Source organism: Molossus molossus, unplaced genomic scaffold (assembly GCF_014108415.1).
Source record: "Molossus molossus isolate mMolMol1 unplaced genomic scaffold, mMolMol1.p scaffold_m16_p_6, whole genome shotgun sequence".
Classification (NCBI taxonomy): Eukaryota; Metazoa; Chordata; class Mammalia; order Chiroptera; family Molossidae; genus Molossus; species Molossus molossus.
Genome location: NW_023425399.1, coordinates 88537951 through 88564153, shown reverse-complemented (window position 1 = coordinate 88564153; position 26203 = coordinate 88537951). Strand labels below are relative to the sequence as shown.

The 26203-nt window shown below is 46.9% G+C and overlaps 1 protein-coding gene across 18 annotated transcripts in view; it reads right to left on the bottom strand.

Annotated features, from left to right (window-relative positions):
• Positions 1–13671: 13671 nt before the first annotated feature.
• KIAA1328 (KIAA1328 ortholog) overlaps positions 13672–26203 on the bottom strand; it is a 255175-nt gene continuing 242643 nt past the window's right edge. For all 18 annotated transcript variants that reach the window (XM_036244849.1, XM_036244848.1, XM_036244861.1 and 15 more), the window contains one exon: positions 13672–13882. In XM_036244849.1, the coding sequence (XP_036100742.1) occupies positions 13672–13882 (211 nt within the window). The remainder of the gene's footprint in view (positions 13883–26203) is intronic.

Below are 26203 nucleotides of genomic sequence, written 5' to 3'. Positions count from 1 at the left end.
GGGTGGGCCCTGGTTCCTGGGGCCAGCCCCGGGCCTCCCTCCAGCCTGGCTTCAGGTGGCACTTTCAAAGGCCCTTCTGCTTTTCATCTACCTGCTTTGTACTCTTTTATCTTCTCGCTCACATTTCTCTTCTCTCCCCTCTCCTCTCCTTTCTGTGTGATGCTCACCTGAAGAGAATCTGTTGACTGAGAGCTTTCAGTTAACAGCTCCCATCTCCTTCTGGGTTTTTCTAACAATCTGACCTTTTTCCTCTCCTGGATGTCACGTACACCTGCACGCAAAACAGCAGAGAGAGACATGTGCCCCAGGGCTTGCTTCCCCCCCCACAAGAGTGACCCCACGTCCTTGGGGGCAAATCGGCAGCTCCTCCTGGCATGGGGTCTACAGGGCCAGTGTGGGGATTACACCCAGGTTGAACCCAAATGAACATTCTCCACCGGGGTCAGGTGGGGAAGGGACCTCGGGCAGTGGGCTCAGGGGCCCCGCTCCCCCAAGGTGAATGCCATTTGTCTCTCTCTTAAAATGGAATCTGCCCCGAATGACATTCTTAGCTACCACCGATGCCCACCTTCGGTAGGCCGTCCCCCTGGCGGTCAGATCCTTGGCCACTGCCTGCCTGAACAGGTGAAGGAAGGAAGGAAAACAAACTGCAGACAACGGAAGGCACCTTCCAAAGAGGCGGGTCTTCCGGAAATGCTTGTTAAGTAATAAGGCACACTCGGGATGGGTACACACCTTCCTATCTCTACTGCCCCTCATCTCTGAGCTGTCCTCCCTCTGGTTACCTGCCCTCCACCCCCACATCAGTCTCTGGTCTTCAACACCCCCAGATGTCCCAAGGCCTGGCTAGTAAGGGGTGTGAAAGGCTGGATAGCCAGCACCAGCACCCCAGACCCCTCCTTGTCACCCCAACTTCACTTCCCTCATGCTAGCCTAACTCCTCATCTCTTGAGCATCCCCACCCCCTTGCACCTTTGTGAAGGTCTAACCAGAATTTGCCCAGACCAGGAGGAGGGTGGAGCCTAGAGCATCAGAGTGAGAAAGGTAGGGGCCTTGACGTCAGGCTGGGGTGCAAATCCCAGTGGCACTACCTTCTGTGTTACTGTGGAAAAGTTACTTAACTTCTCTGAGCCTCAATTTCCTTATCTCTAAAATGGGGATAATAATACACACACACATGCCTCAAGAGTTGTGAGCAGTAAGTGAGATAGAATGACACGCAGCTTCATCCCACCCCAAGGATTCCCTGAGTTACAAATTCCTCTGTAGGACAGACACCCCGAGTGAATAGTTCAGGCCCCGATCCCCTCCTCCTTCCCTTCCCAGTTCCATTCCATTGACAATTCACATCCCAACAGAAGCAAGCTTGAACTTGACACCGGACCACTTCACGTCATTTTCTCTGAAGTCCAGTCCGCCCACGACGCCCAGGGAATTCCTGTCATGTGGAGGTGCACACACCTGCCTCTCACTGCTCACACTTGTCCAGGGAGCCCAATTAGCAACCGCTGCTCCCGCACCCCTTCCTCTCACATCACCCTGCGCTTCTCCCAGGAGCATTCCCAGCACCTCTGTGGCTGCTCCTGTCTGCAGACGTCCTCGTCCTGGTTCAGATGGCCTCAGGCTGCGTGTCAATTTGGTCTTTGCATTTTAAAAATGTTATCTATGTTTTGAATAGGTAACGTATTCAAATATTTCAAAATCCAGAAACTATGATGAATGTACAGTGAAAACTCTTCTTCCCAGCCCTGAATTCAGCCACCCTCCAGCGCGTTAACCATTGTTCTTGTTTATCTGGCTTTCCTGTGCGGATGTGGGATACATCGATGGCGGGAACTCGGCAGTCATCCTTTTTCAATAGGGAGACCCAGCACCAGGCAGTGATATGCCAGGCTCCTACCGCTGGCCCACGGAGTCCCAGAGATAAGCCCAGGCTAGGGGCAGCCCAGGACCCCACTGGATGGTGGAGGAATCAGGCCCTCCAGTCACACTCTTATCACTGGGGCTCTTCTCTCTGATGCATGGGTGTAGCTGTCATTTATGGGGTACTTGCTCTGAGCTAGACACTGTGCTAAGAGAGGCTTGATTATAATCTCATCTAATCTTGGAGGTAGGTGTCATCTATTTTACAGATGAGGCAACAGGCTCAGAAAGGTTAAGTTCTTGCCAAGATGACCCAGAGTCAGGTTCAAGCCCAGGTCTGTCTGCTGTGCTCCTAATCTCGCATCCTGTCTCCCTTGGTCATCACCTCTCGGGGCCGTTGCTCCCCTGCAACCCTCCTCTTGGGTCTATTTCCCTCTCCCCCTCTTTCTCACATTTTTTTCTTAATAATTCCAATTTTACCTTTAAGAAATGGCATCATCTATATTGACTTAGGTACCAATTATTTTCTCCCCTTCTGTCCTTGATTATCTGGGCTGGAAATGAACTTCTTAAAGGTGAGTGACAAGTTCCGAAACAGGTTGCTAATGAGTCGGTGGTCGCCCCTGCCGAGCAGCACGTGCTGGTGGTGAGGACGGAGGGAGAGCATGGCAGGAGAGGGAAACAACCCGAAGACCCGCTTAGCTTTTATTATTAATGAGGAGAGGAAATTCAATGGAAATAAATGTCATATTTATTAACATTTTATGCGGCTACCTTAGTTCAGAAACCTTTCGAGCTGTGTCAGCTCTGTTTCCCCAGGGCACTGAACTCGGGGGGAAACTACAGGCATGTTCTTAAGATCCACGCAAACTGGTTCTCCATCACTCAGAACCAACGGGTAATTCAGCCACTCCTGAAGGTGCTGTGCTACTCTCTGCCCACCTCCTCCTGGGGCCCGGCTCAGGGGCCTGGGCATCACCGGCAGGATATCCAGAGGACCCAGGTGCTGCCGACCTGTATCCCTTGCACTCGTCCTCTTGGGCTGCAAAGAGGGGCTTCAGGGTAAGGCGACTGAGGTTCATTTTCACGCTGCGTGACGGGCCCCAGCACACCCGCCCCACTGCACTCCAGTCCCGTCCAGGGCCTTGCACCCACCGTCAGGGCTATTTCTTTGAGCTGGACTTGGGCCTCACGTAGTTCTGCGTTGCAAGGAGAACCGCCTTGGGACGGTGAGTGTACGTGCTCCCTAACGTGCTCGGCCGGAGTCACAGTGCACGTACCGAGTGCCAGCACCATGCACAGGACGGGGTGGAGCGTTGAAGCCAGTGCACGGAGCCGCCTCCCAGACACCGTGCCTGGTGTGTCACGGGGATGCTCTCTAACCCTAGAAGTAATTCTGCGAGGAGCACTACTTTACAGATGAACAACCAGAGACCCGGAGATGGTAAGTTACCTGCCCAAAACCACGTTGCAAGAAAATAATGGAGCCTAGATTAAAAGCAGCCGCACTCATTCTCCACACGAAGTGCCCTTATTATATTGTACACCTGAAACCTATATACTTTTATTAACCGATGTCAATGTCACCCCAATAAATTCAATTACAAAAAAAGGAAAAGGAAAGTTCCCTGATAAGCAAAAGACCACTGCAGGGTCACGTGGTAGACCTGGGCAGGGCCCCGGACAGCCCTGAGAGGGAGACGAGTAGCCCAGACGGGGGAGCAGGAGACATGGAGGTGGAGCACGGGAGGGCGAAGGGGCCCAATAAATCTCAGTGGAGGGGGGCATGGAGGGAGCAAGGACCCCAGACCTTTGAAGAACCACAAGATGTCTTAGGTAAGTGGGGACTATGCTGGGGAAGACACAGGGCCTTATTGAAAAGCAATCCACTTGCTGACCACCCAGACACACACCATCTCAGTGAGCCTCCCGACAACACTGGACCCCGCCTTACAGATGAGCTGAAGTGTGTGCTGAAAATCACACAGGGCGGCAGAGCTGGGGTGTGAACCCAGGTGCCCGGTGGCAGACCCCGTGCCTGTAATCATTGCGTTACATCGGAAGAGGCCCCTGTTCGCAGCACATGCAGAATGCCCCTTCCCTCAAAGCCTCTTCACTGACTCTGTTTCCAAGCCAAAGACACACAGTCGAACCCCAGGACAGAGCGGAGACGGGACTGGAAAGGCACCGGCCTCTTTGCTTGTCTCCTTCCTTGCATGGTGAACAGGCATCCTGGACTCAGACTGGGCCCTGCTCGCACGTGCCTGGAGCTCTGCTAAGCGCTGGGAAGGGCAGTGGGCAGAGGAGGCGGAGGGGGGACCCAGGAATGCCCTCGGCTGGCTCCCGAGAGGAGCGTCACCTGGATTAGACAACTCAGCAGTGTTTTACCCCCTGCCCCCCACTTTATTCTGCTTTCGGCCCTGGGCAGAGACACTTGCTTCCTGGCCTGAGTGCCGGGTGACCCGAAGAGGCCTCTGGGCTCTAGGCACCCCCACTTAGTCAAGAACTAGAGAACACTTGTGCCTTCAGCACTGAAGTCAATGCCTGACACATAGTAGGTGCTCAGTGATGTTTGCTGAATAAATAAAAGGAAGGGTAGAGTGAGGACAATGAGAGCTTCCCACGAGCCCCTTCTGAAGCACCCCAGGCCTGGCACGCTGTCAGCAAGCCCCTCTGCCCCCGTTGCCCCGGGTCTGCCAGGGATCTGAAGACAGCCTGGCGGTCTGGTCTCCTCAGTACCCTGGGGATTCCTTAGATGACAAACATCTGGGACAGGGTCTGTTTGGAGCCCTGAAAGACGGCTGTGGACACAGATTCTTATGCTATTCCAGGTTTCTGACCATTCGAATTCTCCGTCCTTAGTTCAGGGTCCATCTGCTCCAGGGGCTCCAGCTCAAACCGAGCGCCTCTCTTCTCCCGCAGAGTGGACACCCCTTCACTGGCCCACGTTCCCACTGCTCTGCGCCCTGTGTCCGTGGCTCCTTCTCTAGCCGAAGGCTCTGAGGACGAGAAGCGCATTGTCTCCTTTTCCGATCGTCTCCTAGCACTGGGCTGGTAGAGGGCAGCGGGAACGCAGCAGAAGACAGGATTTAAATGGAATGTGTCGAATCATCAACTGTGGGTAAAGGTAGATGAGAAGCAATCTTTACAGTCTCAAAGTATCCCTTCCCCTACACACACACACACACACACACACACACACACACACACACACACGATGCCTATAAATTACAAGGGAACGTTTGTAATTTTACAGGGGAGGAAGCTGGCAGGCATCACCTTACCAGGTGATCACAGTTAACATCATCTGCAATGAGAGAAATAGCTAACCTGGGCCTCCTGGTATGACTACTGAGCACTATTCTTGCTGAAAATGCAGAGCCTGAATTTAATTTTAAGAAAACAAACGCACCCAAATTGGGGAACATTCTACAAAATAAATGGTTTGTACTCATCTAAAGACACATATCAACTAAAAGCAACTTATGATCATAGATTCAATCCCGGGCTAGAATTTATTTTTCTTTTGTTAAAAAGGATGTTTGAGGGAAGGAAAGTTAAAAGGGGAACCTGGCAAAATTGAAATGAGGTCTGCAGATTAGATTATGGCACCATATTAATGTCCATTTCCTGATTTTGATCCTTGTACTGTGGTTACGTAAGAGAACGTAAGAAACACATGCCGAACAATTTGGGGAATGAAGAATATTATGTCCGCAATTTACTCTTAAATATTTCAGAAAAGAAGTAATAATGTGTTTATATATGTGTGAGAATAAGTGGGTGAAGAATGTAAGGGGATTCTTTGCATTTTTTCCAGAAATTTACTGTAAGTCTGACTACAAAGTTTGAAAAAAAAAGTGGCCAGTTTGAGCATTAGCCGGGTCAGCCTGGGAGAGCTGTCAGCCCCTTGGCCAGGGCGAGCAGGGACTAGCCCCCCTCCCCTTCCCTCCCTGGAAACCGGAAAGGAGAAACCCCCAACCTGGATGTGAGAAGTGGGTGTCATGGCCAGGTGACGAGGCCATGGGGGCTGCCTGAAGTCCCTTAATGAAATGCTACCTAGCCCTAGCTCCTGGGGGTGCCTGTCCCCACTCCCGTCCCCAGGGGCAGCCTGCTTAGCAAAACAAGAAACATCATCTTCACTTCTGTTTTTTTTTTTTATCCTCACCCGAGGATATTTTTCCATTTTTTGTACAGATAGAGTGAGAGGGAGAGAGAGGAAAGGAGAGAGAGGAACATCGACGTGAAGGGACACATCGAGTGGCTGCCACCCGCACGACCAACCAGGGCCGGGGACAAACTGCAACCGAAGTACGTGCCCTTAGCGGGAACCGAACCCGGGTCTCTCCGGACCGCAGGCCGACGCTCTAACCGCTGAACCAAACCGGCCAGGGCCATCTTCACTTCTGAAGAGAGAAGGCCCAGATCTGACAATACCAGAGCTGGAACGTGGAGACGGGTGGTGATGGGAGCCGGGTGGTGAGCGACCCACAGGGCCCTTGTGGAGGCAGGTGACCATAGCGCGGGGTCCCCCCTCTGGAACAGCTCTTGGCTTTGTGTACTCCCGACAGTCCTCGAGGCTGGGCTCTGAAGAGTCAGGACTGTTGAGACAGAGGTGGCCAGGACCCTGCACAGGGGCTGAGGTGGTGGGAAGGCAGCCCAGGCTGGCGGGAGAAGCAGAGCTAAAGGACATTCTGAAACTGGGGCAAAGGTGCAATGCATTGTCCTGCTGGAGGCCATCGCGGGGGCCTGAGGTGGCACTGTGCAGCGTTAGGCGGCCGTGGCTGGGAGCTGGCAGGCGGAGCTTTGCCTGGCTGTCATGAGCTCCCCAGCTCTCCATGCCTCCCCCGGGCCCACTGCCCATGCTAGGCCTCAGATCAATTATCAAAGCACCTGATGTGTTTAAAGTGCTTTACGGTTGTTACCCAGCCGGTGCACGAGCCTCCTTTCACCGGCCCGCACGTGGACTGCGCCAGGCAAGGCAGGTGGGCCCACGGGTGCTGCCTGTTTGCAGACAGAGGCGCTGAATTCGCACAGGTGCAGACACTTGCACACTGTCACACCGCTATGGTGTCCGAGCAAGGACTCGAACCTAAGCCTCTGATGGAGCACTAGGGACGGTATAAACTGTGGCCGTGTTGGAACTCAGCAGGTCTCCTTCCACCGGGCCCTGCTCCTCCACGTCTAAACGCCAGCCTAGTGTTCAGGACTGTCTGCAAGCTCACTCCCTGGGGAACACCTTGGACACGTGTTCCTCTGCCCGATCATCCTTCCTTCCCTGCCTTTGCCCAGCTCATATGTCTCCCCTTGGGGGAATCCCGGTGGAGTCCCCCTTGCAGGGGCTCTGCTGAGCCTGTGTGGCTGCACTGACCTCTGAGAGCTCTCGCTGCAGCTCCAGTTCCAGCCGCAGGAGGTCGGACTGGCAGGGGCTTAGCCTGGCACAGAGTGGACAGAGATGCTTCAGGTTTTACCAAATACTGGTGATTCCTGAACTTTCTGGATGACAGATTCTCTGAGAATCTGGTAGAAGCTAAGCACCCGCGTCCGCGTGAGCTCGGAGGTGCGGGTGAGGTGAGACAGGCGACCAGGGCTGTGCAGGCAGCTCTGCCCCAGGCTGCGCTTTTGGAAGGGACTTCACATCCTGGGAGAGTTCATTTCTGACAGAGCCCCACTCTGCCACCTCCTCCTGGGTGGGACCCCACAGAGGCCCCTGGGGCCCCGGCCCCATTTCCCTGCTCAAAGGTTCTCCCGAAGCTCAGTGGGATTTTGGGGGCTGCACCTCTAGCCGGGCCCCCTGCGGTGGTGCCAACGCTCCTCCGGGGGAAGAGGCAGAGGCTGAGGAGTTCTGTTGGGGTCAATGCTCCCAAGTCCTTTCTCCGATTCACTGCTGCTCAACTATTTTTTTCTCCAGTGCAGTAAATCTCCTTCTGTTATTCTCCAAGTTGATATAGTAAGCTGTGTCATTTTGAGAAGAAATACATAATGGTATATTAGAGGAATATCTCCTCATTCATGCTTAGAAAAAATTTATTACAATGTAAGAAAGTCTGAATAGCATGAATTTATTATAATGATTTAACACTTCCGCACTTGAGTTAAGAATGCCCCTCCATAAATATCTGTCCCTGGAAACACAGCAAATTTACACAGTTTACCGTTTCCCAATGTTATATAAATCCAACAAGCTTAAATCACCTCCTCCAGCTGGGGGGGGGGGCGCCCAAAGCGGGGCTGAGTTCACTCTACCCCTCTGGTAGCGACGAGACCGGGAACACCTCCTTCTTCCAGCCCCTCTGCTCAGCACCGCATCGACCCACCTCGAGCTTCAAGGGCCGAAGTGTGGGCAAGGAGGGATGAAGAGGGGAGACCAGTTCACACCTGCAGCAGGTGAAGCACAGGGGGCCTCGGGCATCCTGGCTGTGGTCAGGCCATCGCCTGTGTGGCGGTGCCGGTGAGGTGCCAGCCGAGGCTGCCAGCCTGGACTGCAGAGGGAGGGACAGGCCAGTGCCGATGCCCCACCCAGGCCTCAGATGGGCCTGCTCGTCCAGCCAACCTTCCACTTTCTCACAAACTCCGACACTGCTCTCCTGCTGGCCCCTCCCAGAGTCCCCTCTGCTCCCTGGGCCCTCGCCTGCCCTCCTTTCACGGACACGTTGGCCTGGCCTGGCTCCCTCTGGGCTGGCTCCCAGGGTTAGGTCGGCATTCCAGGCACCAAACTTGTAAGGTAGGGATATCACCTTCAGTTTTACAAATAATTGTATAAGGTATTATAGCTAAGGCTCCCGGGTATGAGTGTGGACGGCTCACAAGCGGCAAGGCTGGGCGGATGCTGCTTGGACACACAGACGGCGCAGAACAACGCAGCACCGCCCGAGGTGGGCTGAGCAGAGGCGGGAGCCCTGCTGGAGCCGAGGGAAGCGCAGCTATCGATGCCCGGGCACACCGGGGCACAGGGAAGCAGATGCGATGCCCAGGAACACCGGGGCACAGGGACCCGATGCCCGGGCACACCGGGGCACAGGGATCCGATGCCCGGGAACACCGGGGCACAGGGACCCGATGCCCGGGAACACCGGGGCACAGGGAAGCAGATCCGTCTGAAGGGAGGGACGTGGAAGTCGCAGGGGCAGGGAAGAGCAGCCTGTCTCTGGGAGACGGCCAGGAGTTGAGTTGCAAGCCGAGCAGAGCAGAGCAGGGAGAGTTGACGAGGTGCTGACCCCAGCAGTGGCAATGATGATAGTAGAAGGGAGAGTTTTAGGAGCAGTGAGGAGTGTTCATGAGCCTTCATACTCTGCTGTGAGAGTGTAAACTGGCTAAGCTGCTTTAGAAAACAGTCTCGTAGTTCCTCACTAAGTTAAATGTAAAGTTAGCACACGGCCAGCAAATCTACTCCTAGGTGTCTACCGAGAGAAACGAAGACACCTGTCTGTGACCACCAGGGTACCTGTAAGGGGACCGTTTGGGAAAGAGCTGGAGGGCATCCTGGGCCATAGAAGCCAAACCGACGACACGATCCTGTGAAGATCCTGACACAGGTCATTCCTCCTGGACTCCTGAGTACCGACCTACTGGCTTTACGAGTGTACCTACCGGTCCACCACCCAGGACAGGCCGCACCCTCATTTTGGCAACTGCTATTCAGGAGAGGTCTTCACTAGGGCTGTTACAACCTGTTATTGGAGAAGATGGTCCCATCCATGCTACCTGGAGAGATTTGTCTTCTTCCCGGGGATAATGGCCTCCACACACGGACTGAAAGACATTCAGATGGAGGCACTCACCCCGAGGGTTATCAACCTACAAGCCCCCCAAGGAGTGGACAAGTTACGTTTCTGCTACCTTGGCCCGGGTGGCCTGTGAGGGCTCACTTCTGAGATGCTCAGAAGTAGCCGATTCTAAACATCACGGAGCCGCAGCCGAGGCAGCGACGTGCTGCAGCGGGGAGGGTCCAGCCTGGCGGCCAGACCGGCCACTGGCAGGACGTGGGAGCTCGGACCAGCCGCTTGCTCCTGAACTTTCTTCATCTGTATGAGGAAAGTGATGGGTTACAAGGTCCAACCCATCCGTAGAATGTCTCTGGTAGGGGTGGGGGTAGACAAGCCCTGGGCGTTCTCTGGTGACCGCTCAGTTCCGAGTGTTGGAGGAGGGCAGGGGGCAAACATGCTGTGAAGCTGGAGCCCGGGGCTAGAAGGTCCCACTTCTGAACGGACAACGGAACCCTGGGGGCTCAGGAACAGCCCACCTGGAACAGTGACTGAGAAACCCAGCGACCAGTAACTCTTCCTCTGAGGACTGGGGTGTCACTCACCCCACGCATCTCCAGCTTCGATCCTAGACTCAGGGTAACCTTATGACAATTGGGGACAAACTTTACTTATTTCATTTTCAGTTTGGGAGCTGTTGCGTGATGGTTCTATTCTTGCCCTCTGCCCCTGCAAGGTCTCCTTATTCAGGTGAAGGTGCCAGGCTGACCTGGAGCAGCGGGCAGGACAGGGGCTCTGGCTACCTTAGTTGAATCCACAGCTGAACCTCACAACTGGGTGTTCCAGCCTACGTGCTCCCAACGCCTAACGCCCACCAGGCAGGGCCATGTTTTCCTGTCTGGAAGAGCTGAGACAGTTCATCCTGCTGAGCAGTTCTGGGGATAGGCACACGCAAGGGGCTCAGAGGTGCACACAGATGGCAGCTTCCATGCCAACCAGCACACACTAGCAGAGGCTTGGTGTCCATGTGACGGGAGTGAGCTGGAGTGGACCAGGAGAACCTATTAGGACGTGGTAAACCATTTCCTTCCTTCCAGCGGATCACCAGCCCTGTTGTTTTAACAAGTACTAAGGGAAATGACATTCGGAAAACCTGGGCTCTGCTTACTTTCAAGCTGTGTCCACTGATCTGATGAGGGATGTTCGAGGGACAATTCAATATCAAAACCACATGGGGAACACAGCCATGGAGGCCATGTGCTGACTTAAAATCTCACACGTATATACAGACAGCCGCACAGGGTGGGGCACAAGGCATGAGTGGGAGGAGCGTGCACGGCCTCCAGCTCCTCAATGCTGGGCTCATCCGCTCTGCTCCCTAGGCCCGTCCCCTCCCGAGTCCCTGACCAGCGGGAAGGGGCCAAGTGAAGAGCAGCTCCAAAGGAGGAGAGCCCCTCCCCCACGACACATGGGTGCCCTAGGTAAGTCCCCACCATGGGGCCAACCTTGGAGAAACACAAGTGTGCCTCCTGGAAGGGCGGCTGCTGGCAGAAGCGTATCCTTGATTAGCCTTGGTTTCCTAAATAAAGCCCTTCGGGCATGACTCAGGGAGCTTCAATAGACACACCTTGTCCTCTCCCATTTTGCAGACACTGACTGGTTTCTCTCTGGCAGAACGCGGGCAGCGGGCGGGGCGCGGGGCGGCACTGCCTGCAGCACTCCAGTGTGTGGGCTTGTTCTGGGGAAGCAGCTGGGGGCTGGGAGGAAAGGCAGGTTCCTGTGTGCCAGACCCTCTCTCAGTAGGGCAGGTTCCTCTGCAATTAGGCTAAGCCTCCAGGCTCTACCAACCCCCCCTCCAGGCTCTACCACCTCTCTCTCTCTCTCTCTCTGTCTCTCTCTCTCTCTCTCTCTCACACACACACACACACACACACACTATCTCAAAGTAAGACACAGATGAAAATGTTAGCATATACTGTTCAATTCATAATGAAACATTAGATTAGGTACAAATTCACATCCGATTGACACCAGGACACGCCTACAGGACAGAGAACGGCAAATGGTGGGGAAAGTGGCACGAGAAACATGTGGACTGATGCTCTGCTAATTCATCTTCGCTCCTCCCAATTGCTCACTCAGGGGAGGTAAAGAAACAATTAAACTCCATTCTGTGGCATGTGACCCCCGAAAACTTTTAGTTTAGATCCAGCTTAGGATCCTTCTAAAGGCGAACGAGCTCCTTAAAGAAATGGCCGTTCTCTGTCGGGTCCCCTGGCATCCTGACCCCGGAGGGCAGTGAGGGCGCTGGGTCCCGAACGGCAGAGCGTGGTCTGGATGATCCCAGGGAGCCGGGTGGACGTAAGGTGGTCGTGACACCTGGAGCGAGGACACTGTGGTTCTGGATGCCTAGCTGTAACTGAGAAAATGGCCACCCATTCTGCCACACCAAAGAAACGTTCATTTCCAAAGGCTTTCTGAAGCAGGATGAAACGGATTCAGTGGCTCTCACGGTGGCAGACTTTCAAAGGACACTGATCTGCAATGGCTGCTCCACTTTTCAGGTGAATGGCTGCTAGTTAGCCCTGACCTTTTATTTCCCCTGGATGAAGGATATGGCATTGGTAGGCTCCACTCTTCTCCAAAGATCAGACCCAAGGGGAGGAAGCCTGGGTAGAGGCGACAGGGCCTCTGCCTAAGAGATGATGATTTAGCTCCATCCAGACAAGGAAGCGGCTCAACAAGGCTTTTTAGGCTGAAATCCCCTCGTTTTGATAAAGAATTCAGGGAAGCCACGCAGGCTTACTAAGTGCCGGCTGCCCTGGGTGCTGACTTTGGCGAATGACAGACTTGGTCCTAGTTCAAACCTGGAGTTGTTGAGAGGGAGAGAGAAAAGCAACGCCATCCAGATCAAATAGTCAGAGGCAGTTCATATCTAGCGATACATCTTCCCCTTGCTGCAACAACTGGAAAGTGTTCAGCTCAGCGGTTCTGTGAGGTCCCCACACACCCAGCAGCCTGAGAGGCCACTAGAGCCACTGTAAGCTGAAGGACCAAGCTCAAGATCTCTGCTGGACAGGAGAGCTCAGTGCACTCCTTCCACACGCTTTCCCTGGGTCAGGAGGCCCAGTGGGAAGTGGGAGGCTCTGCTTGGGGTAGACAACCATAACTGGGCAAGTAGAGAGGGTTTTTGGAGGCATGGGACAATAGCCCTGGACAATATGCAGGGCCTGGGCAACACAGGGCTTGGATCCTGGTGGGAAGACAGGGAGGACCAGAGAAAGTCCATCAGCCCTCAGCTGAGGCTACCACCCTCTAGTGGCATCTTCTCCAGACACATGGTGGGAAGTTCACAAGGGTGAATAAAATGGACATGTAGGTCAACAAAAATACTGAGAGATTGCTCTTATCTATCTGGAGAAGTTGGTGGGTGGTAGGAAACGCATTTCAGGCTCCTGCCTCCACCAGTGCAGTGACCCTTCTGTGATTTAATGCCCATTTCCAAGGGATGGGGGGTCCCTCCTCTAGCCCACGAAACCTTATGGTTATGGGCCGAGCAGCTGCCAGGCTGGTGACTACCGAGTCTGACTCACACTTGGCCTTCAGTGTTGCTTGCGGTAACGGGCACCAACTTCAGAACTAAATGACTACACTTAGATAAGGGTAGGTAGTGAGAGACTAGATTGGAGAGATAAAAAGGTCTTTCTGAAATTGCTTATTTTACAAGGGGCTACTTTTAAATTGGAGGGATCTTTCAGTAGATAGGTTTTCCTTGTGTACAAGAGACAGCCAACTTTTTCCAGCAAAATATTGAGAAGGCAACACTCATGAAACAAGGCCCCCGCCATGTGGATTTTCTCATCTCTGCTTGGTGTAGGAAAGAGACCGCCCTCATCCCCACCACGTGTTAGCACTGATTAGTCTGATAAAAACACCCTGGGTTGTTAGGATCATTTCTATATTCGATATATAACAGAATGCTAGTGAGACAGGGCCCTGTGAAAGGAAAGACACAATACTTGCAATTAAAAATTTTAAATCCTAGATCAGTATATTAAGAAACCCACAAAGTTCCGATGGAAATTTCGCATCAAGTGTTTTCGTGTCAAATGAAAAATATATCTTCCAGAATTTGATCCTCCTCCAGGTCTTCAGGGGTCCCACCTGCTCTTGTCTTCTTCCGGGCTGATTTTAGGGAACTGAGTCGGCAAGTCCTGTGGTTCCAGACCCCAGCTTCTCTGGAGGGATGGGGCTGAGGTTTAGAAGCAGACTTTGGGCTCAGAGATTGAACCAAATCCAACAAAGATGTCTCATACCTGCAACACACACAAGCCAGACAGAAAGTAATCAGACCAGTACAACATCAGAACCCGAGGAGCCTAGAGATGGGCTGCCCAGGGCAGAAATGGGATCACAATCACATCATGTACAAGAGGGTCTCCTAGGGGAACTTTAGGGAAGGTAAACACCAGAAAGCCGTCCACCCATAAATTCTTCTCTTCTGCTCACTTCTAACATTCTTAAATTTGTATTAAATTTATCGGGAGAACACTGGGTAGTAACATTATATAGATTTCAGGTGTACAACTTTATAGTACATCTGTACACATTTTGTGCTCACCACTGGAAGTCTAGTCTCCTTCTGTCACCATATATTTGGCCCCCTTTACCCTCTTCATCCTATCCCCATCCCCCTCTCCCCCTGGTAACCACCATTCTGTAGTCTGTGTCTATGAGTGTGTTTCTTTTTTTGTTTTGTTCATTTGTTGCTTTTTGTTTTATATCCCACATGAGTGAAACCATATGGTACTTGTTCTTTTCATTATGATTTATTTCACTTAGCATAATACTCCCAAGATCCACCCATGTTGTCGCAAATGGTAATATTTCATCTTTTTTATGGCTGAGTGGTATTCCATTGTATATATGTACCACACCTTCCTTAGCCAATCATCTGTTGAAGGACATTTGGTTATGTCTTGGCTACTATAAGTAATGCTGTAATGAATAGAAGGGTACACATATCTTTACAAATAAGTGTTTTCAACTTTTTTGAGGAAACTCCATACTTTTTCCATAGTGGCTGCACCAATTTACATTCCCTTCAGCTGTATACAAGGGCTCCTGGGGCTCCACCTCTTCTCCAGCACTTGTGTTTCCTGTCTTATTATTCATAGCCATTCTAGCAGATATGAGGTGGTATCTCACTGTGGTTTTGATCTGCATTTCCCTTATAGTTAGTGATATTGAGAATTTTTTCATATATCTGTTGGCCATCTGTATGTCTTCATTGGAAAAGTATCTGTTAAGGTCCTCTGCCCATTTTTTTATTGGGCTGTTTGTTTGTTTTTGTTGTTGTTGAGTTGTATAAGTTCTTTATATATTTTGGATATTAGCCTCTTAGTGGATGTGTTGTTTGCAATATTTTCTCCCATTAGGTTGGCTGCCTCTTTGTTTCTGTGGAAGGTTTCCTTTTCTGTGTAGAAGCTTCTTAGTATGACATAGTCCCACTCATTAATTTTGCTTTTACTTCCCTTGCCTTTGGGGCTTGGATAACTATTCTTCATCCTACTAGATATCAACTGAAATATCACTACTTCAAAAAAGCCTTCCTTAACCCCATTATCTAAATTAGATTGCCCCAGTTATTTTTCTTCTCATTTACTTTATGGCATTTATCACAATTTGTAATTACTTATTTATGTGGATTTACTTGTTTAATATCTTCCTCCCTCATTACACTGGAAGCAATATGAGAGCAGAAACCACTGTATCCTTAATGTCAAGTCTTCAGTAAATAATGAATGAAACTACGTTGTCACAATTATTTTCTTTAAAAATTTTAAATTGTTCAAATAATATAAGAATATGTCTCCATTATAAAAATTGAACATAGAATTATAAAAGAAAAATGAAAGTCTTCTCAACACCCTATCATTCAACCAAATGCAAATCCCATTACCCTTCCCTGTAAACAGTTTAGTATATATGCTTCCAAATCTTTTTTTTTTTTTGTATAATTACATGCATGCATGTGCATATACAAATAAACACACGTGTATTTAAAAACTTAAATTGAGCTATGCTTATGTACTGATCTACGATCCGCTTTTTCACTTAACAGAATGTTTTGGGGATTGTTTCACACTCGTGCATATAGATCTACCTAATTCCTATAAACTGCAGCAGGGTTCTGCTTTATGGATGTGCCATTGCTCTAATTTAAAAGGATCCCCATAGCTTTTATTATCTTACCCTAGCTAAATTTTGTATTTAGCATTCCTGTTCTGTTATCTTAAGGGGGAAAAAATCAGTATTTGGCAATTAGTGTTGATTTAAGGACAATTTGCTTGAAAACATTTCCTTTACAGAATGCTTTTCTTGAACTTCCTTCCTACTACATTCACAAAGATAATGTCAACATAACATGCTTCAATGAACAGAAATAAAATGGGAAGACAGAGTGGTTTTAAAAAATATCAGATAAAATAGCTCAAATTAGGTTTGCTTTTACCATGCTACAAACCAGCCAGGTTCACAAAGATCTAGTATCTGCCCTCCTTTCAGAGATACTGAATTCAGATATCTATCAGTGATCCCATGTTATCAGTACTTTTTTTCCTTATATCCATGCCAAGCAGTCCCCACAGTCTATGAGCAAGGTGTGGGGAGCCCAGGCATCATTCTGGCACAGGGATTGGAGAAGATAGAGTTCCTGTAAGTCCTCTCTCCCTTGTCAATGCTATTAGTTCTACAGAGCCAGTTAAACAGAAACTCTGTTGGATCGAGAGTTTGACTCCTATCTCTACACCAGTTCTGTGGTTCCAACCTCCAGATCTATGATGGCAATATCATCTATGGTTGTGGGGCTTTAAAAGGTGGACTCAGCTGATGAAGCCGTTACTCTGATAAATTATTATAATTTAAACTGTAACTAGACACTATCAGAAAAGTAGAACCATCCAATGGGCTATATTCACATGTACACCTATTTACACCAGCGAGAAATAGGTAGTAACAAAGTGAATAGCTATGGAAGGATTTGGGAATCTTCATTTCTGGTTCTAGCAATTTCTAACTTTGTGATCTTGGGCAGGTTGCTTTATGATTCCAAGCTTCAGTTGTTTAATCTGTAAAATGGAGATAAAAACAATGTCTGTCTTTCTGAGGAATTACGATAATGTATGTGAAGTGTTTAGCACTATGCTTGGTATATAATAAGTGTCCAGTAAATGGAAGCTATTCTATTATTAGTTTTTGTTATTGTTAGGAAGCAGGAGGCAGGCAGGGAAAGGGTTTAGATAAAAGGATCAGAAAGAACTCTGGGTAAATGTGCCATTAAAGCTATCATAACAAACTGCTACAAGATGAATGCAGAAATGATTAAAGACAAATCAAAAGTAGAACCAAATGAAAAGAACGTGAAAAATCACTTGTATGGGAAATTTTTCTGCATGGATAAAACCAAAGTCAAAAGACAAAAGATAAGCTGGGAAAATATTTGTGACATATTACAAAAAGGGCTACTTAAGGTAAAGAGCAATTATAAATAAAAAATTAAAAGACCAACTATTTAGGGAAAAATGGACCAAAGACAGGATAAGAGTTAGTAGAAATACTAATGACTCAAATATAAAACTTCACTCATAATAAAAGAAATGCTCATTGTAACTACAAGGTACCACTTTCACCTTTCGGACTGGCAAAGAATTTAGCTTTCGATTACACTCTTAAAGGTGTAAGAAAACAGGCTCTTTCAAATATCGTAAGTGGGAACATAAGTTGTACAACACTACTGAAGCAATTCAGCAATTCTATCAAAATTTATAATGAACTTACCTACAATTGCGTTTCTAGGGATTTATCCTACAGAGATCCTTACATGTGTATAAATGATATGTACAGAAATATTTGTTTGCAATCACACAGGACTGGAAATAACCCAAATATCAATTCACTAGTGAACTTATAAAATGCATTCTGGTTTGAGGCAGGTCCACAGGACACACAATTGCAGACACGGCTAAGACTGAACGTGCATAATTGTCCCCGAAAGGACACACAGGACACTAGTAGTGGTTATATCCAAGGAGGGTACTTATTTGGCCAGCTGAGAGGCTGGGGTGCAAGAAAGCCTTATTTTTCCTTACATACCCCTAGGAATCTGTACTTCTTGAATAAGACAATAATTATAAGAACAATGTAGTTCAGGTCTCTGTCTGTGACAAGTGAATATTTAACTTGACTGGACCTGAAATACCTTTCTGGGTCCTTCCTGTAATCTGTGTGGCCTAGCATTTCACCTAGGAAAACAATATGAAGAAATGAGTTAGAGGAAAGCAGAGACCCTGCCTTTTATGGAGACTGGGAATAAACAAAAGAAAATCTCTGAGTGGTGACGTGGGCTCATAACCCTTATCTGTAATGTGGGGTCTTAAGAGTACTGAAAACTGAAAGTTTTTTCATAAAGTTTGGGTAGCAACGTCTGACCTAACTCACACATATTTGGTTTCAAAATCTGACCTGAGCTGAGAGGTTATTTATTATTAGTTGTTTATTCCATTTAAGGTGAGTAATCATACATTATGCTGTACCCCATATGGTATTGTGCACTGGGTTACCTTAAAGATTTGTGAATTCGGATGCAAATTAAATCACAATAAGCATCACCTCACACCTGCCAGAATGGCTATCATCAATAAATGCACAAACAAGTGCTGGTGAGGACGTGGAGAGAAGGGGACTCTCCTGCACTCTTGCTGGGAATGCACATTGGTGCAGCCACTATGGAAAACAGTACTGACTTTACTCAAAATATTAAAAATGGACCTGCCTCATGACCCAGTGTTTCTACTTCTGGGGATTTTGAAGACATCCAAAACACTGATTTGAAAGAATATATTCACCCCTGTGTTCACTGCAGCATTATTTACAATAGTCAATCTCTGGAAGTGTGGTCCATCAATAGACGAGTGGATAAAAAAAGCTGTAGTATATATATACAACAGAATCTTACTTGGGCATAAAAAGGAATGAAATCTGCCCTGGCTGGTCTGGCCTGAGGCTTAGAAAATCTCAGGTTCGATTCTTGGCCCCGGCCGGGGTCATGTGGGAGGCAACCAATTGATGTGTCTTTCTCACATGGATATTTCTCTCCCTCCCTCCACTCTATCTAAAAAACTCAAAACATATATATATATATATCCTTGGGTGAGGATTAAAAAAAATAATGAAATCTTACCACTTGCGACAGCATGGATGAACCTAGAAGGTATTACGCTCAGTGAAATAAGAGATAAATACCATATGATTTCTCTTCTATGTGGAATCTAAAGAACAAAATTAATTAACACACAAAACTGAGGCAGACTAATAGACACAGAGAAAGAACTGGTGGTTGCCAGAGGGGAGAGGGTTGGGGCACTGGATCAAAGAGGTAGAAGGACTAAGAAGCACAAATAGGTAGTTACAAAACAGTCACAGGGATGTAAGTAAAGCATAGGAAATACAGTCAATAACTATGTATGGCGCCGGTTGGGGTACTGGAAATATCGAGGGGAACACTATTGCAAAGTACGTGATTGTCTGCCCACTAAGCTGCCCACCAGAAACCAATACATAATAATTTTAAAAAGATAAAAAAGAATGCATCTATGAAATTAAAAAAAAAAAAATTGTAAATTCTGGAATAAATTTGATTCCAAGAGATTTGGGTGAGGGACTGTGGACCTACATCATTTTCTCCTTTGGCTATCAGCCTGAGTCAAGTCTTCACACCAAGACACTGTCCTGGACAGAAACTGACCTTTGAAAGTTCCCTAATCTTCTTCAACAACAGCCACCATTCACCGTTCATGAGCTATCTGCTCTTGGCTCCTTACTGTTGTTGTTGTTTGGAAGTCTGGGTAAAAGACTGTCACTATGCAAGCAATGTACGTGATCTCAGAGACTTTGATATAGAAAGCAAATTTGTGAAAAATCTGGTAATTTGTACAACTGTAAAAATAAAATGATTTAAAAGGAATTTGTTTTCTTTCTGTCATTGTAGCAGGAGCTACACACAGATTAAAAAGAAAAAAATCACTACCCCTCCTCCCTATGCCTGCACTTTAAGTATTGGAAACCTTAAGATAGCTTAATTATTTTCCAGCATCTTAATCATTTTGTGAAATCATGATATTACATAATGGCCATTTAATATAAAATGTTCTCTTTTCTATGGACTTGTGACTTCCTACTAATTATGAATTAAAGCCTAATCTAGTATGGCTGGAAGCCAGAACGACAATGAAATTTATAGATCTCAACGTCGGTTATACTGAGAGAACAGCACTGTGAGACAGCATGGCGTCCAAGAATGTTACCTGCGGAGCTCCAGTAGTGAAAGCAGTAAGCTGACTGCTGGGGATCGCAACGCAGAAACCAAGACCAAGAGGGAGAAGTGCTGGCCTTGTAAATTATACCAGGCCAAAGTGATGCTAGGTTATCCTGTTTATTAGCACGCACTTTAGAAAGTTCAGGGCACGTATGGATAAGCATTCATTCCATTTTATGCAACACAATATTGAAAACACATTCTATGACATAAATAATTCATCAGTGCGTTGTTTGAAATTTAAGGTTTACAAAACTGAATGGTAGTGTTCTGTTTTATGACTGTACTTTCAAAGAGAAAGACAATATGGATAGAGGGACTTTATAACCTTTATATGAACCTACCAGGGAAAGCAACCCAACAGAAAAGAAACAACCTTGCCCCTACACACACACACACACACACACACACACACACTTTCCTGTGCGTGTGCCCCGGGCTGTTAGCTTTAGGCTGCAGCAGGGACAGAATGAGCTGCAAATTAAGGTGTCCTGCATGCTCTCAGCCCCACAGTTGAAGCTGGGAGACTAGAACTGACTGTGAACAAGCGGAAATGGGAGTGCTTTGGAAGAAAGATACCTGAAGTCCTTCTAGTTTAAGATAACAGTTACAGCTCTCCATTCTCTTGTCACAAAGAAGGTGATACAGGTTGGCAGAGGGCAGAATCATGAAACAACAGAAATCAGTGGATATATTATAAAGAGTTCACCTACTTTGTCAGTAAGTACAGATAGTTCCCAGAAGAGCCATTACTTAAGTGGTCTGTCAGGACTGTGAAGTCTGAGACTGTTTCCCTAATGCTTAACACCGCTGCATGGAGGAGCATGTTTGGGTTAATATGTGAACCCAACTGGCCATTGTCTACGACACCTAACGTGAAAATTAGAGATGGGAGATTATCCAGCCTTTTAGAGTCGGTAAGGGCAACAACAGTGTACCCTGAAAAAGGCAAGTGCCCAACTGCCCTATTAAATGCAAACTGGGACGCTGCAGGTGAAGCAGCTAATGCCTGTAAACGCAAGTCTGTTGGATTGGCATCGTGGGAACCAGGGTGTTCTCCTAATGAACATGCCCTGACCCAGACCATGAAAAAGATATGGCTGGAGTGCACCTAATGTTCCTCCCATGTCACTGTTACTGCGGGGTGGGGATGAGAAACAGTGCAGGTGCATCTGATTTACTGTTCCAACTTCCTTTACACTAGGAGAACTAGAATGATTCCGTAGAAAGGGAGAAAGGGAGTCAACAGAGGAGAAAACTAGTGTAGCCAAATAGAGTGGAAATATTTTGGTTGTTATAAACACAAAGAATGGAAAAAGCAAAAACTGATGAAGAACAATCAGAGTTTTAACAGAGCATTACCAAGACTGTGAGACCCAATGGGTGTCTCCCAGTGTTCTGGCCATAAAATGGCCCAGACAGATCAACTATCTATCCCAGTTTGGAAGACTTTAGAGAACTGGATGACAAGGAAAGTCCCACGGATTGATGTTGAAACATAAGAGGTGTCAATAAGAAAGACTGACTCTGAGGAAGACTATGGGAAGATCAGAATCTCCTGGCTCATCAGAGTTGGCCCTGAGTCACCATAGTAATTGAACCTGATATCCCTTGTTTGGATCAAAAGTGGAAGGAATAAGGTAAAAATAAATAAATGGGTTATGCTACGGTGAAAATACAACCTTATTTTGGTGTCTGAAGAGAGGCTCAGACAAGAGAAATATAGTTTCTTAGCTCAAATTCCAGATGCAATCGGGGTTGCCAAAGCCGCCTCCTGCTTCCGAAAACAACAAAGTAGAACCAGCAAGCCCGAGAGCATCCTCTGCTCAACGCACCCGACCTGCTGTCCTCTTCGCCAGGAAGAGTACATTTAATTGTTTTCCTCTACAAAGAAATTCATTCTAATTGCGAGCTTTAACTTTAATACACATTTTTCTCATCTCAAAGAGATGTACGAGTCGTGTTTAGAAAATGCCACATATTTTATAGCAGTGATTTACACATCAGATTACATTTAGATCCAATAAAGAAAAAAATAAAGTTTTATCAGAAACACAGTCCCATTGTAGCATTCCTAAGGTAACTTATGAGAGAAACATGCGCATTTTCATTCCAACAATCAACATTAACAGGCCAATTTAGGCAATTTTATTTAGCACCACTAATTTCCATCTACCTCTTTATTTATTTTTTAAATCCTCACCCGGGAATATTTGACTACTGATTTTCAGAAAGAGCGGGAGGGAGGGAGAGAGAGAGAGAAACACTGATGTGAGAGAGACACATCAATTGGTTGTCTCCCATAGGACCACGACCAGGGCCGGGGATTGAACCACAACCAAGGTATGTACCCTTGACTGGAATCGAGCCCATGACTCTTTGGTTCACAGGTGGATGATCTAACCACTGAGCAAAACTGGCCAGGGCCCTACCTCTTTTTAAAAATAATATGTTTTCATTGATTTTTTAGAGAGAGACGAAGGGAGAGGGAGAGAAACATCAATGGGCTGCCTCGTACACGCCCCCCAGTAGGGATCTAGACCACAACTTGGTCATGTGCTCTGACCAGGAATCAAACCGGTGACTTTTTAGTGTACCAGACGATGCTCAATGCACTGAGTCACACCAGCCTGGGCCCCACCTACCTCTTTTTAACTTATTCACAAAATGGTTAAGACAAAGAAGACTGTTTACTTTTTAAAGTTCCAGGTAGTTTATAATTTAGAAAAAACAGTCTAAAGAAAGAAAAGTGTATAAGAAGCAAAAAAATAAAGTATTGAAGAGAAATATACTAAATACTAAAATATTAACAGTGTTATATAGTGCATACAGTATATACAGTGGGTGGTACCAATATAGGTAATTTAAATGCTACTTTAAAAAAATATGTTACCATTGCAATTGTCCCAAGTAAGCACAAGTACTTAAGAGATTGCTGACAAAACTCATTAGAAAACAGATTCTTGAAAGGATCCTCCCTGAACCCTATACACAGTCCTCTGAAAAGGATCACGGCTGGTATTGTGAGGGGTTGAACGCTGGGTGCCCATTTTATAGCTAATTAACCTCATTCAGCAGTTTAAACCTGACTTTGGGAACATAGGCTTGAAGGTAGTCACAAGAAGATACATTTGAAATAGGTCACCATCGACCATACCATATTTCATAATAAGTAAAGGCTACATGAGTACAGTTCTTAGAAGTTAGTGTTAAATAGCTTATGGTATTAAGTTATAATCCTAATTCTGTGATATCTTTGATCCTAAACCTCTGATATGAAAAACGTCCATATGTAAGCTTCTCATTTCATTTAAAAATGCATTTTAATCAAATATCCAACGTTAATAATAAATTCTGATTTGTTTCCACCAAGTTGGCTATTAACCTATTCCAGACTTTTCCTCTTGCAGCTTTCTCTACCACCACACTTTCTTCTCTTTCAAATGCACAGTTGTGTGAAGGAGACATTTTAACTTTGTTTCCCCATCAATGACTGGTTAAAAAAGGTCTTAGCTAAAGTCTGATTTTTTTTATACCCAAATACTTGAGAATATCTTGGGTTTCAGTGAGGAAGTTAACGATAATCTGTACTGATAAAATACTCCCAGTACCCAATGGTAACAGAGAAGTTATTTTCCTCTTTTGAGCCTGGAGGCCATACTCCCCCCACATGGAAATCCATATTAACAAAAGAGGTTTTTTTTCCTCTCCCCTTAATAATAGCTTTTTTTTTCCTGTCGCTGTTTGGAGATCTTAACTGGATAAACTTTACTTTTTTCAACCTCAAATGAACGTGACACAGGGATTTACCCTTTATGCCACAATGGGAGCAGAGAGAGCACAAAAGACTATGAAGTCTGCAGGGCGTGAAATTAAAATTTTCACATCGACACAAAGCCTCCAGTGAAGTAATGATACAATGCTACAATCCTAGCATGAAACCTTCTGGTTTGAATAAAAGTCAATGCCATGTGACCTACAGTTTGTACATCAGTAGAAACATTTTGCTGCTCACAAAAATATTTATATCCAAAGGGAGAAGATAAAAGAATTGGGGCAAGTGGTGGTGAAGCATAAACGCACTGACGGGGGCAGTTCTGGCAAAGCCCGGGCTCCAGCAGCGCGGAGGGGCAGAGGGACACTGCGGCGCTGCCGAGGGGCCTCGGGGAGCCCCACAGCGGTCCGCCAGCGCCTGCTTCTCCTGCTGTCCAGGGAGGCCGTGGTTCCCAGCGTTCCAGGGCAGTTCCACCTTCGTTCTGCACTTACTGGCTTGTTCCTTTAGAAATCAATGCTGTGTTAGTTCCGATCCATCCCTTAGATGAAGGCACACCTCAGCTTTCTGCCACCCGTCATGTCTTTCCAGCCCAAACCCAGAAGACAGGAGTTGGGTGTGGGCTGTGTCAGCTGGTCTACAGAGAACTTTGACTTTGGGAGCAGCCCATTTCTCAGTCACGAGCTGAGACCGTGAGGACAGCGGACATGGATGGAGTGACGGGACAATGACTGAGGACTCGCCTGAGCTAGCTGACACAGTGCGTACTTCCAACTCCCCACGCAGGAGGGCACCACTTATTAACAGAGAGCATAGAGAAGCATCCTAATGAGAGTCCACACAGAATGCCATTTGTGGTAAATAGTCCTTTCTTACTTGGTAAGGGCAGGTGTCCCAAGGTGAGATACTTTCAGCCTTCATCAAGTTATATCAAGTGCCAAATACATGACCGTGGTGACTTCTGTTGGGCAGACTTCTTCCAGGAAACAGGCAAGAGACAGCCCTTGATAAGAAATAGCTTAACATCCCTTCCCTCAGCATGGACTGGCATGGTGCCCGGCTCTGGCTCTTCAAAGTACCTCAGCAGGGTTACTCAGAGCCCCATAAAGAAGAAAATCCCCAAGGTGCAACTCTTAGCATCCTTTTATTTATTTAATGCACAACATTATAAAAAGAATCCCACTGGCTAAGCATGCCTTTTATCTTATCTTTCTTATATATTATTATTTAATATGAACATTAATCCAGAATATTTTTAAACTGTGAAACGGTTGAAAGGATGAATTCTTCACATATGCTAAGAAACACGACTGTATACATGGATTTTAAAAGACATGCAATTGTGTACAAGGTTTGTCTGCTTTCCACCCTGCTGTCCTGAGGCTGGGTTGGAACCTTTCTTTCTGGCTCTAACGATGGCTCTGGTTTTCAAGTAGCCCATGTCCTGTGACAGAGAAGCTTGAAGCAGGGTCCCTATTTTAATATAAATCCCAACCCATCTCAGCATCTCCCAGCTCTCCCAGAGGAAGAAAGAGCCTCTGATGTACAACAGTAACCACTCCCTGTGCCTGCCAACTGAGTTGATCATTTTATAAGCATTTAGGGATGAGTGCCAAGTAACCAGATGATGAGCTTTCAATCTCAGTAACAGTCATACTCAGAATGCACCCACGACAAAAAGAAAATCAATGAAAGCTGTGATAAGTAAACAGGTAACGCAATGGTCGATTACCCTTGAGCTTTAGGACCGACTTGGAATCATTCTTTCAAGGGTCATATGAGACTCTGTACACCAAGTGGCTCATCCGTATGCTCTAAGAAGGTACAGCAAAGATGTTTTGGTGAGAATATGGATCAAGAAGTCTTAAGGATAATGAAAATAAAAATGTTCATGCATTTGTTTTAGTGTTTCTTTTTAAATTTTTTTTCCTTATTGATTTTAGAGAGAGAGGAAGGGAGAGGGAGAGAGATAGAAACATTGATGAGAGAGAGCATCGACTGGCTGCCTTCTGCATGCCCCCATTGGGGATTTGGCCCACAACCTGGGCATGTGCCCTGACCCGGAATCAAACTGGTGACCTCTTGGTGCATGGGTCAACACTCAACCAGTGAGCCACACAGGCTGGGCTGTTTTACTGTTTCTAAAGATCTATTATACCCACCTCTTCATTTTTGTGGTTAAATTCATAAAAATTTACAGATAATACAAAATGCTAAAATAAATTCAAACAAAAGATAAAGAAAAGGAAGACTGAAAGAAAAAAAAGGACAGTAATATCTTTTTTTGAGGAGCATATCTCATTAATATGAAAAGCAAATAGCTTATGGGAAAATATGAAAAGTGTTACAAATATATTAGAAGTGGTAAGTGGTATATGTGTACACACACACATACACATTCAAATGTAGAAACAGTATACAAAAGTGTCCAGCTAAGCTGAAGATACAGTAGTCCATAACTACATTTTTTCTCTGTCTTCTCCATTATAA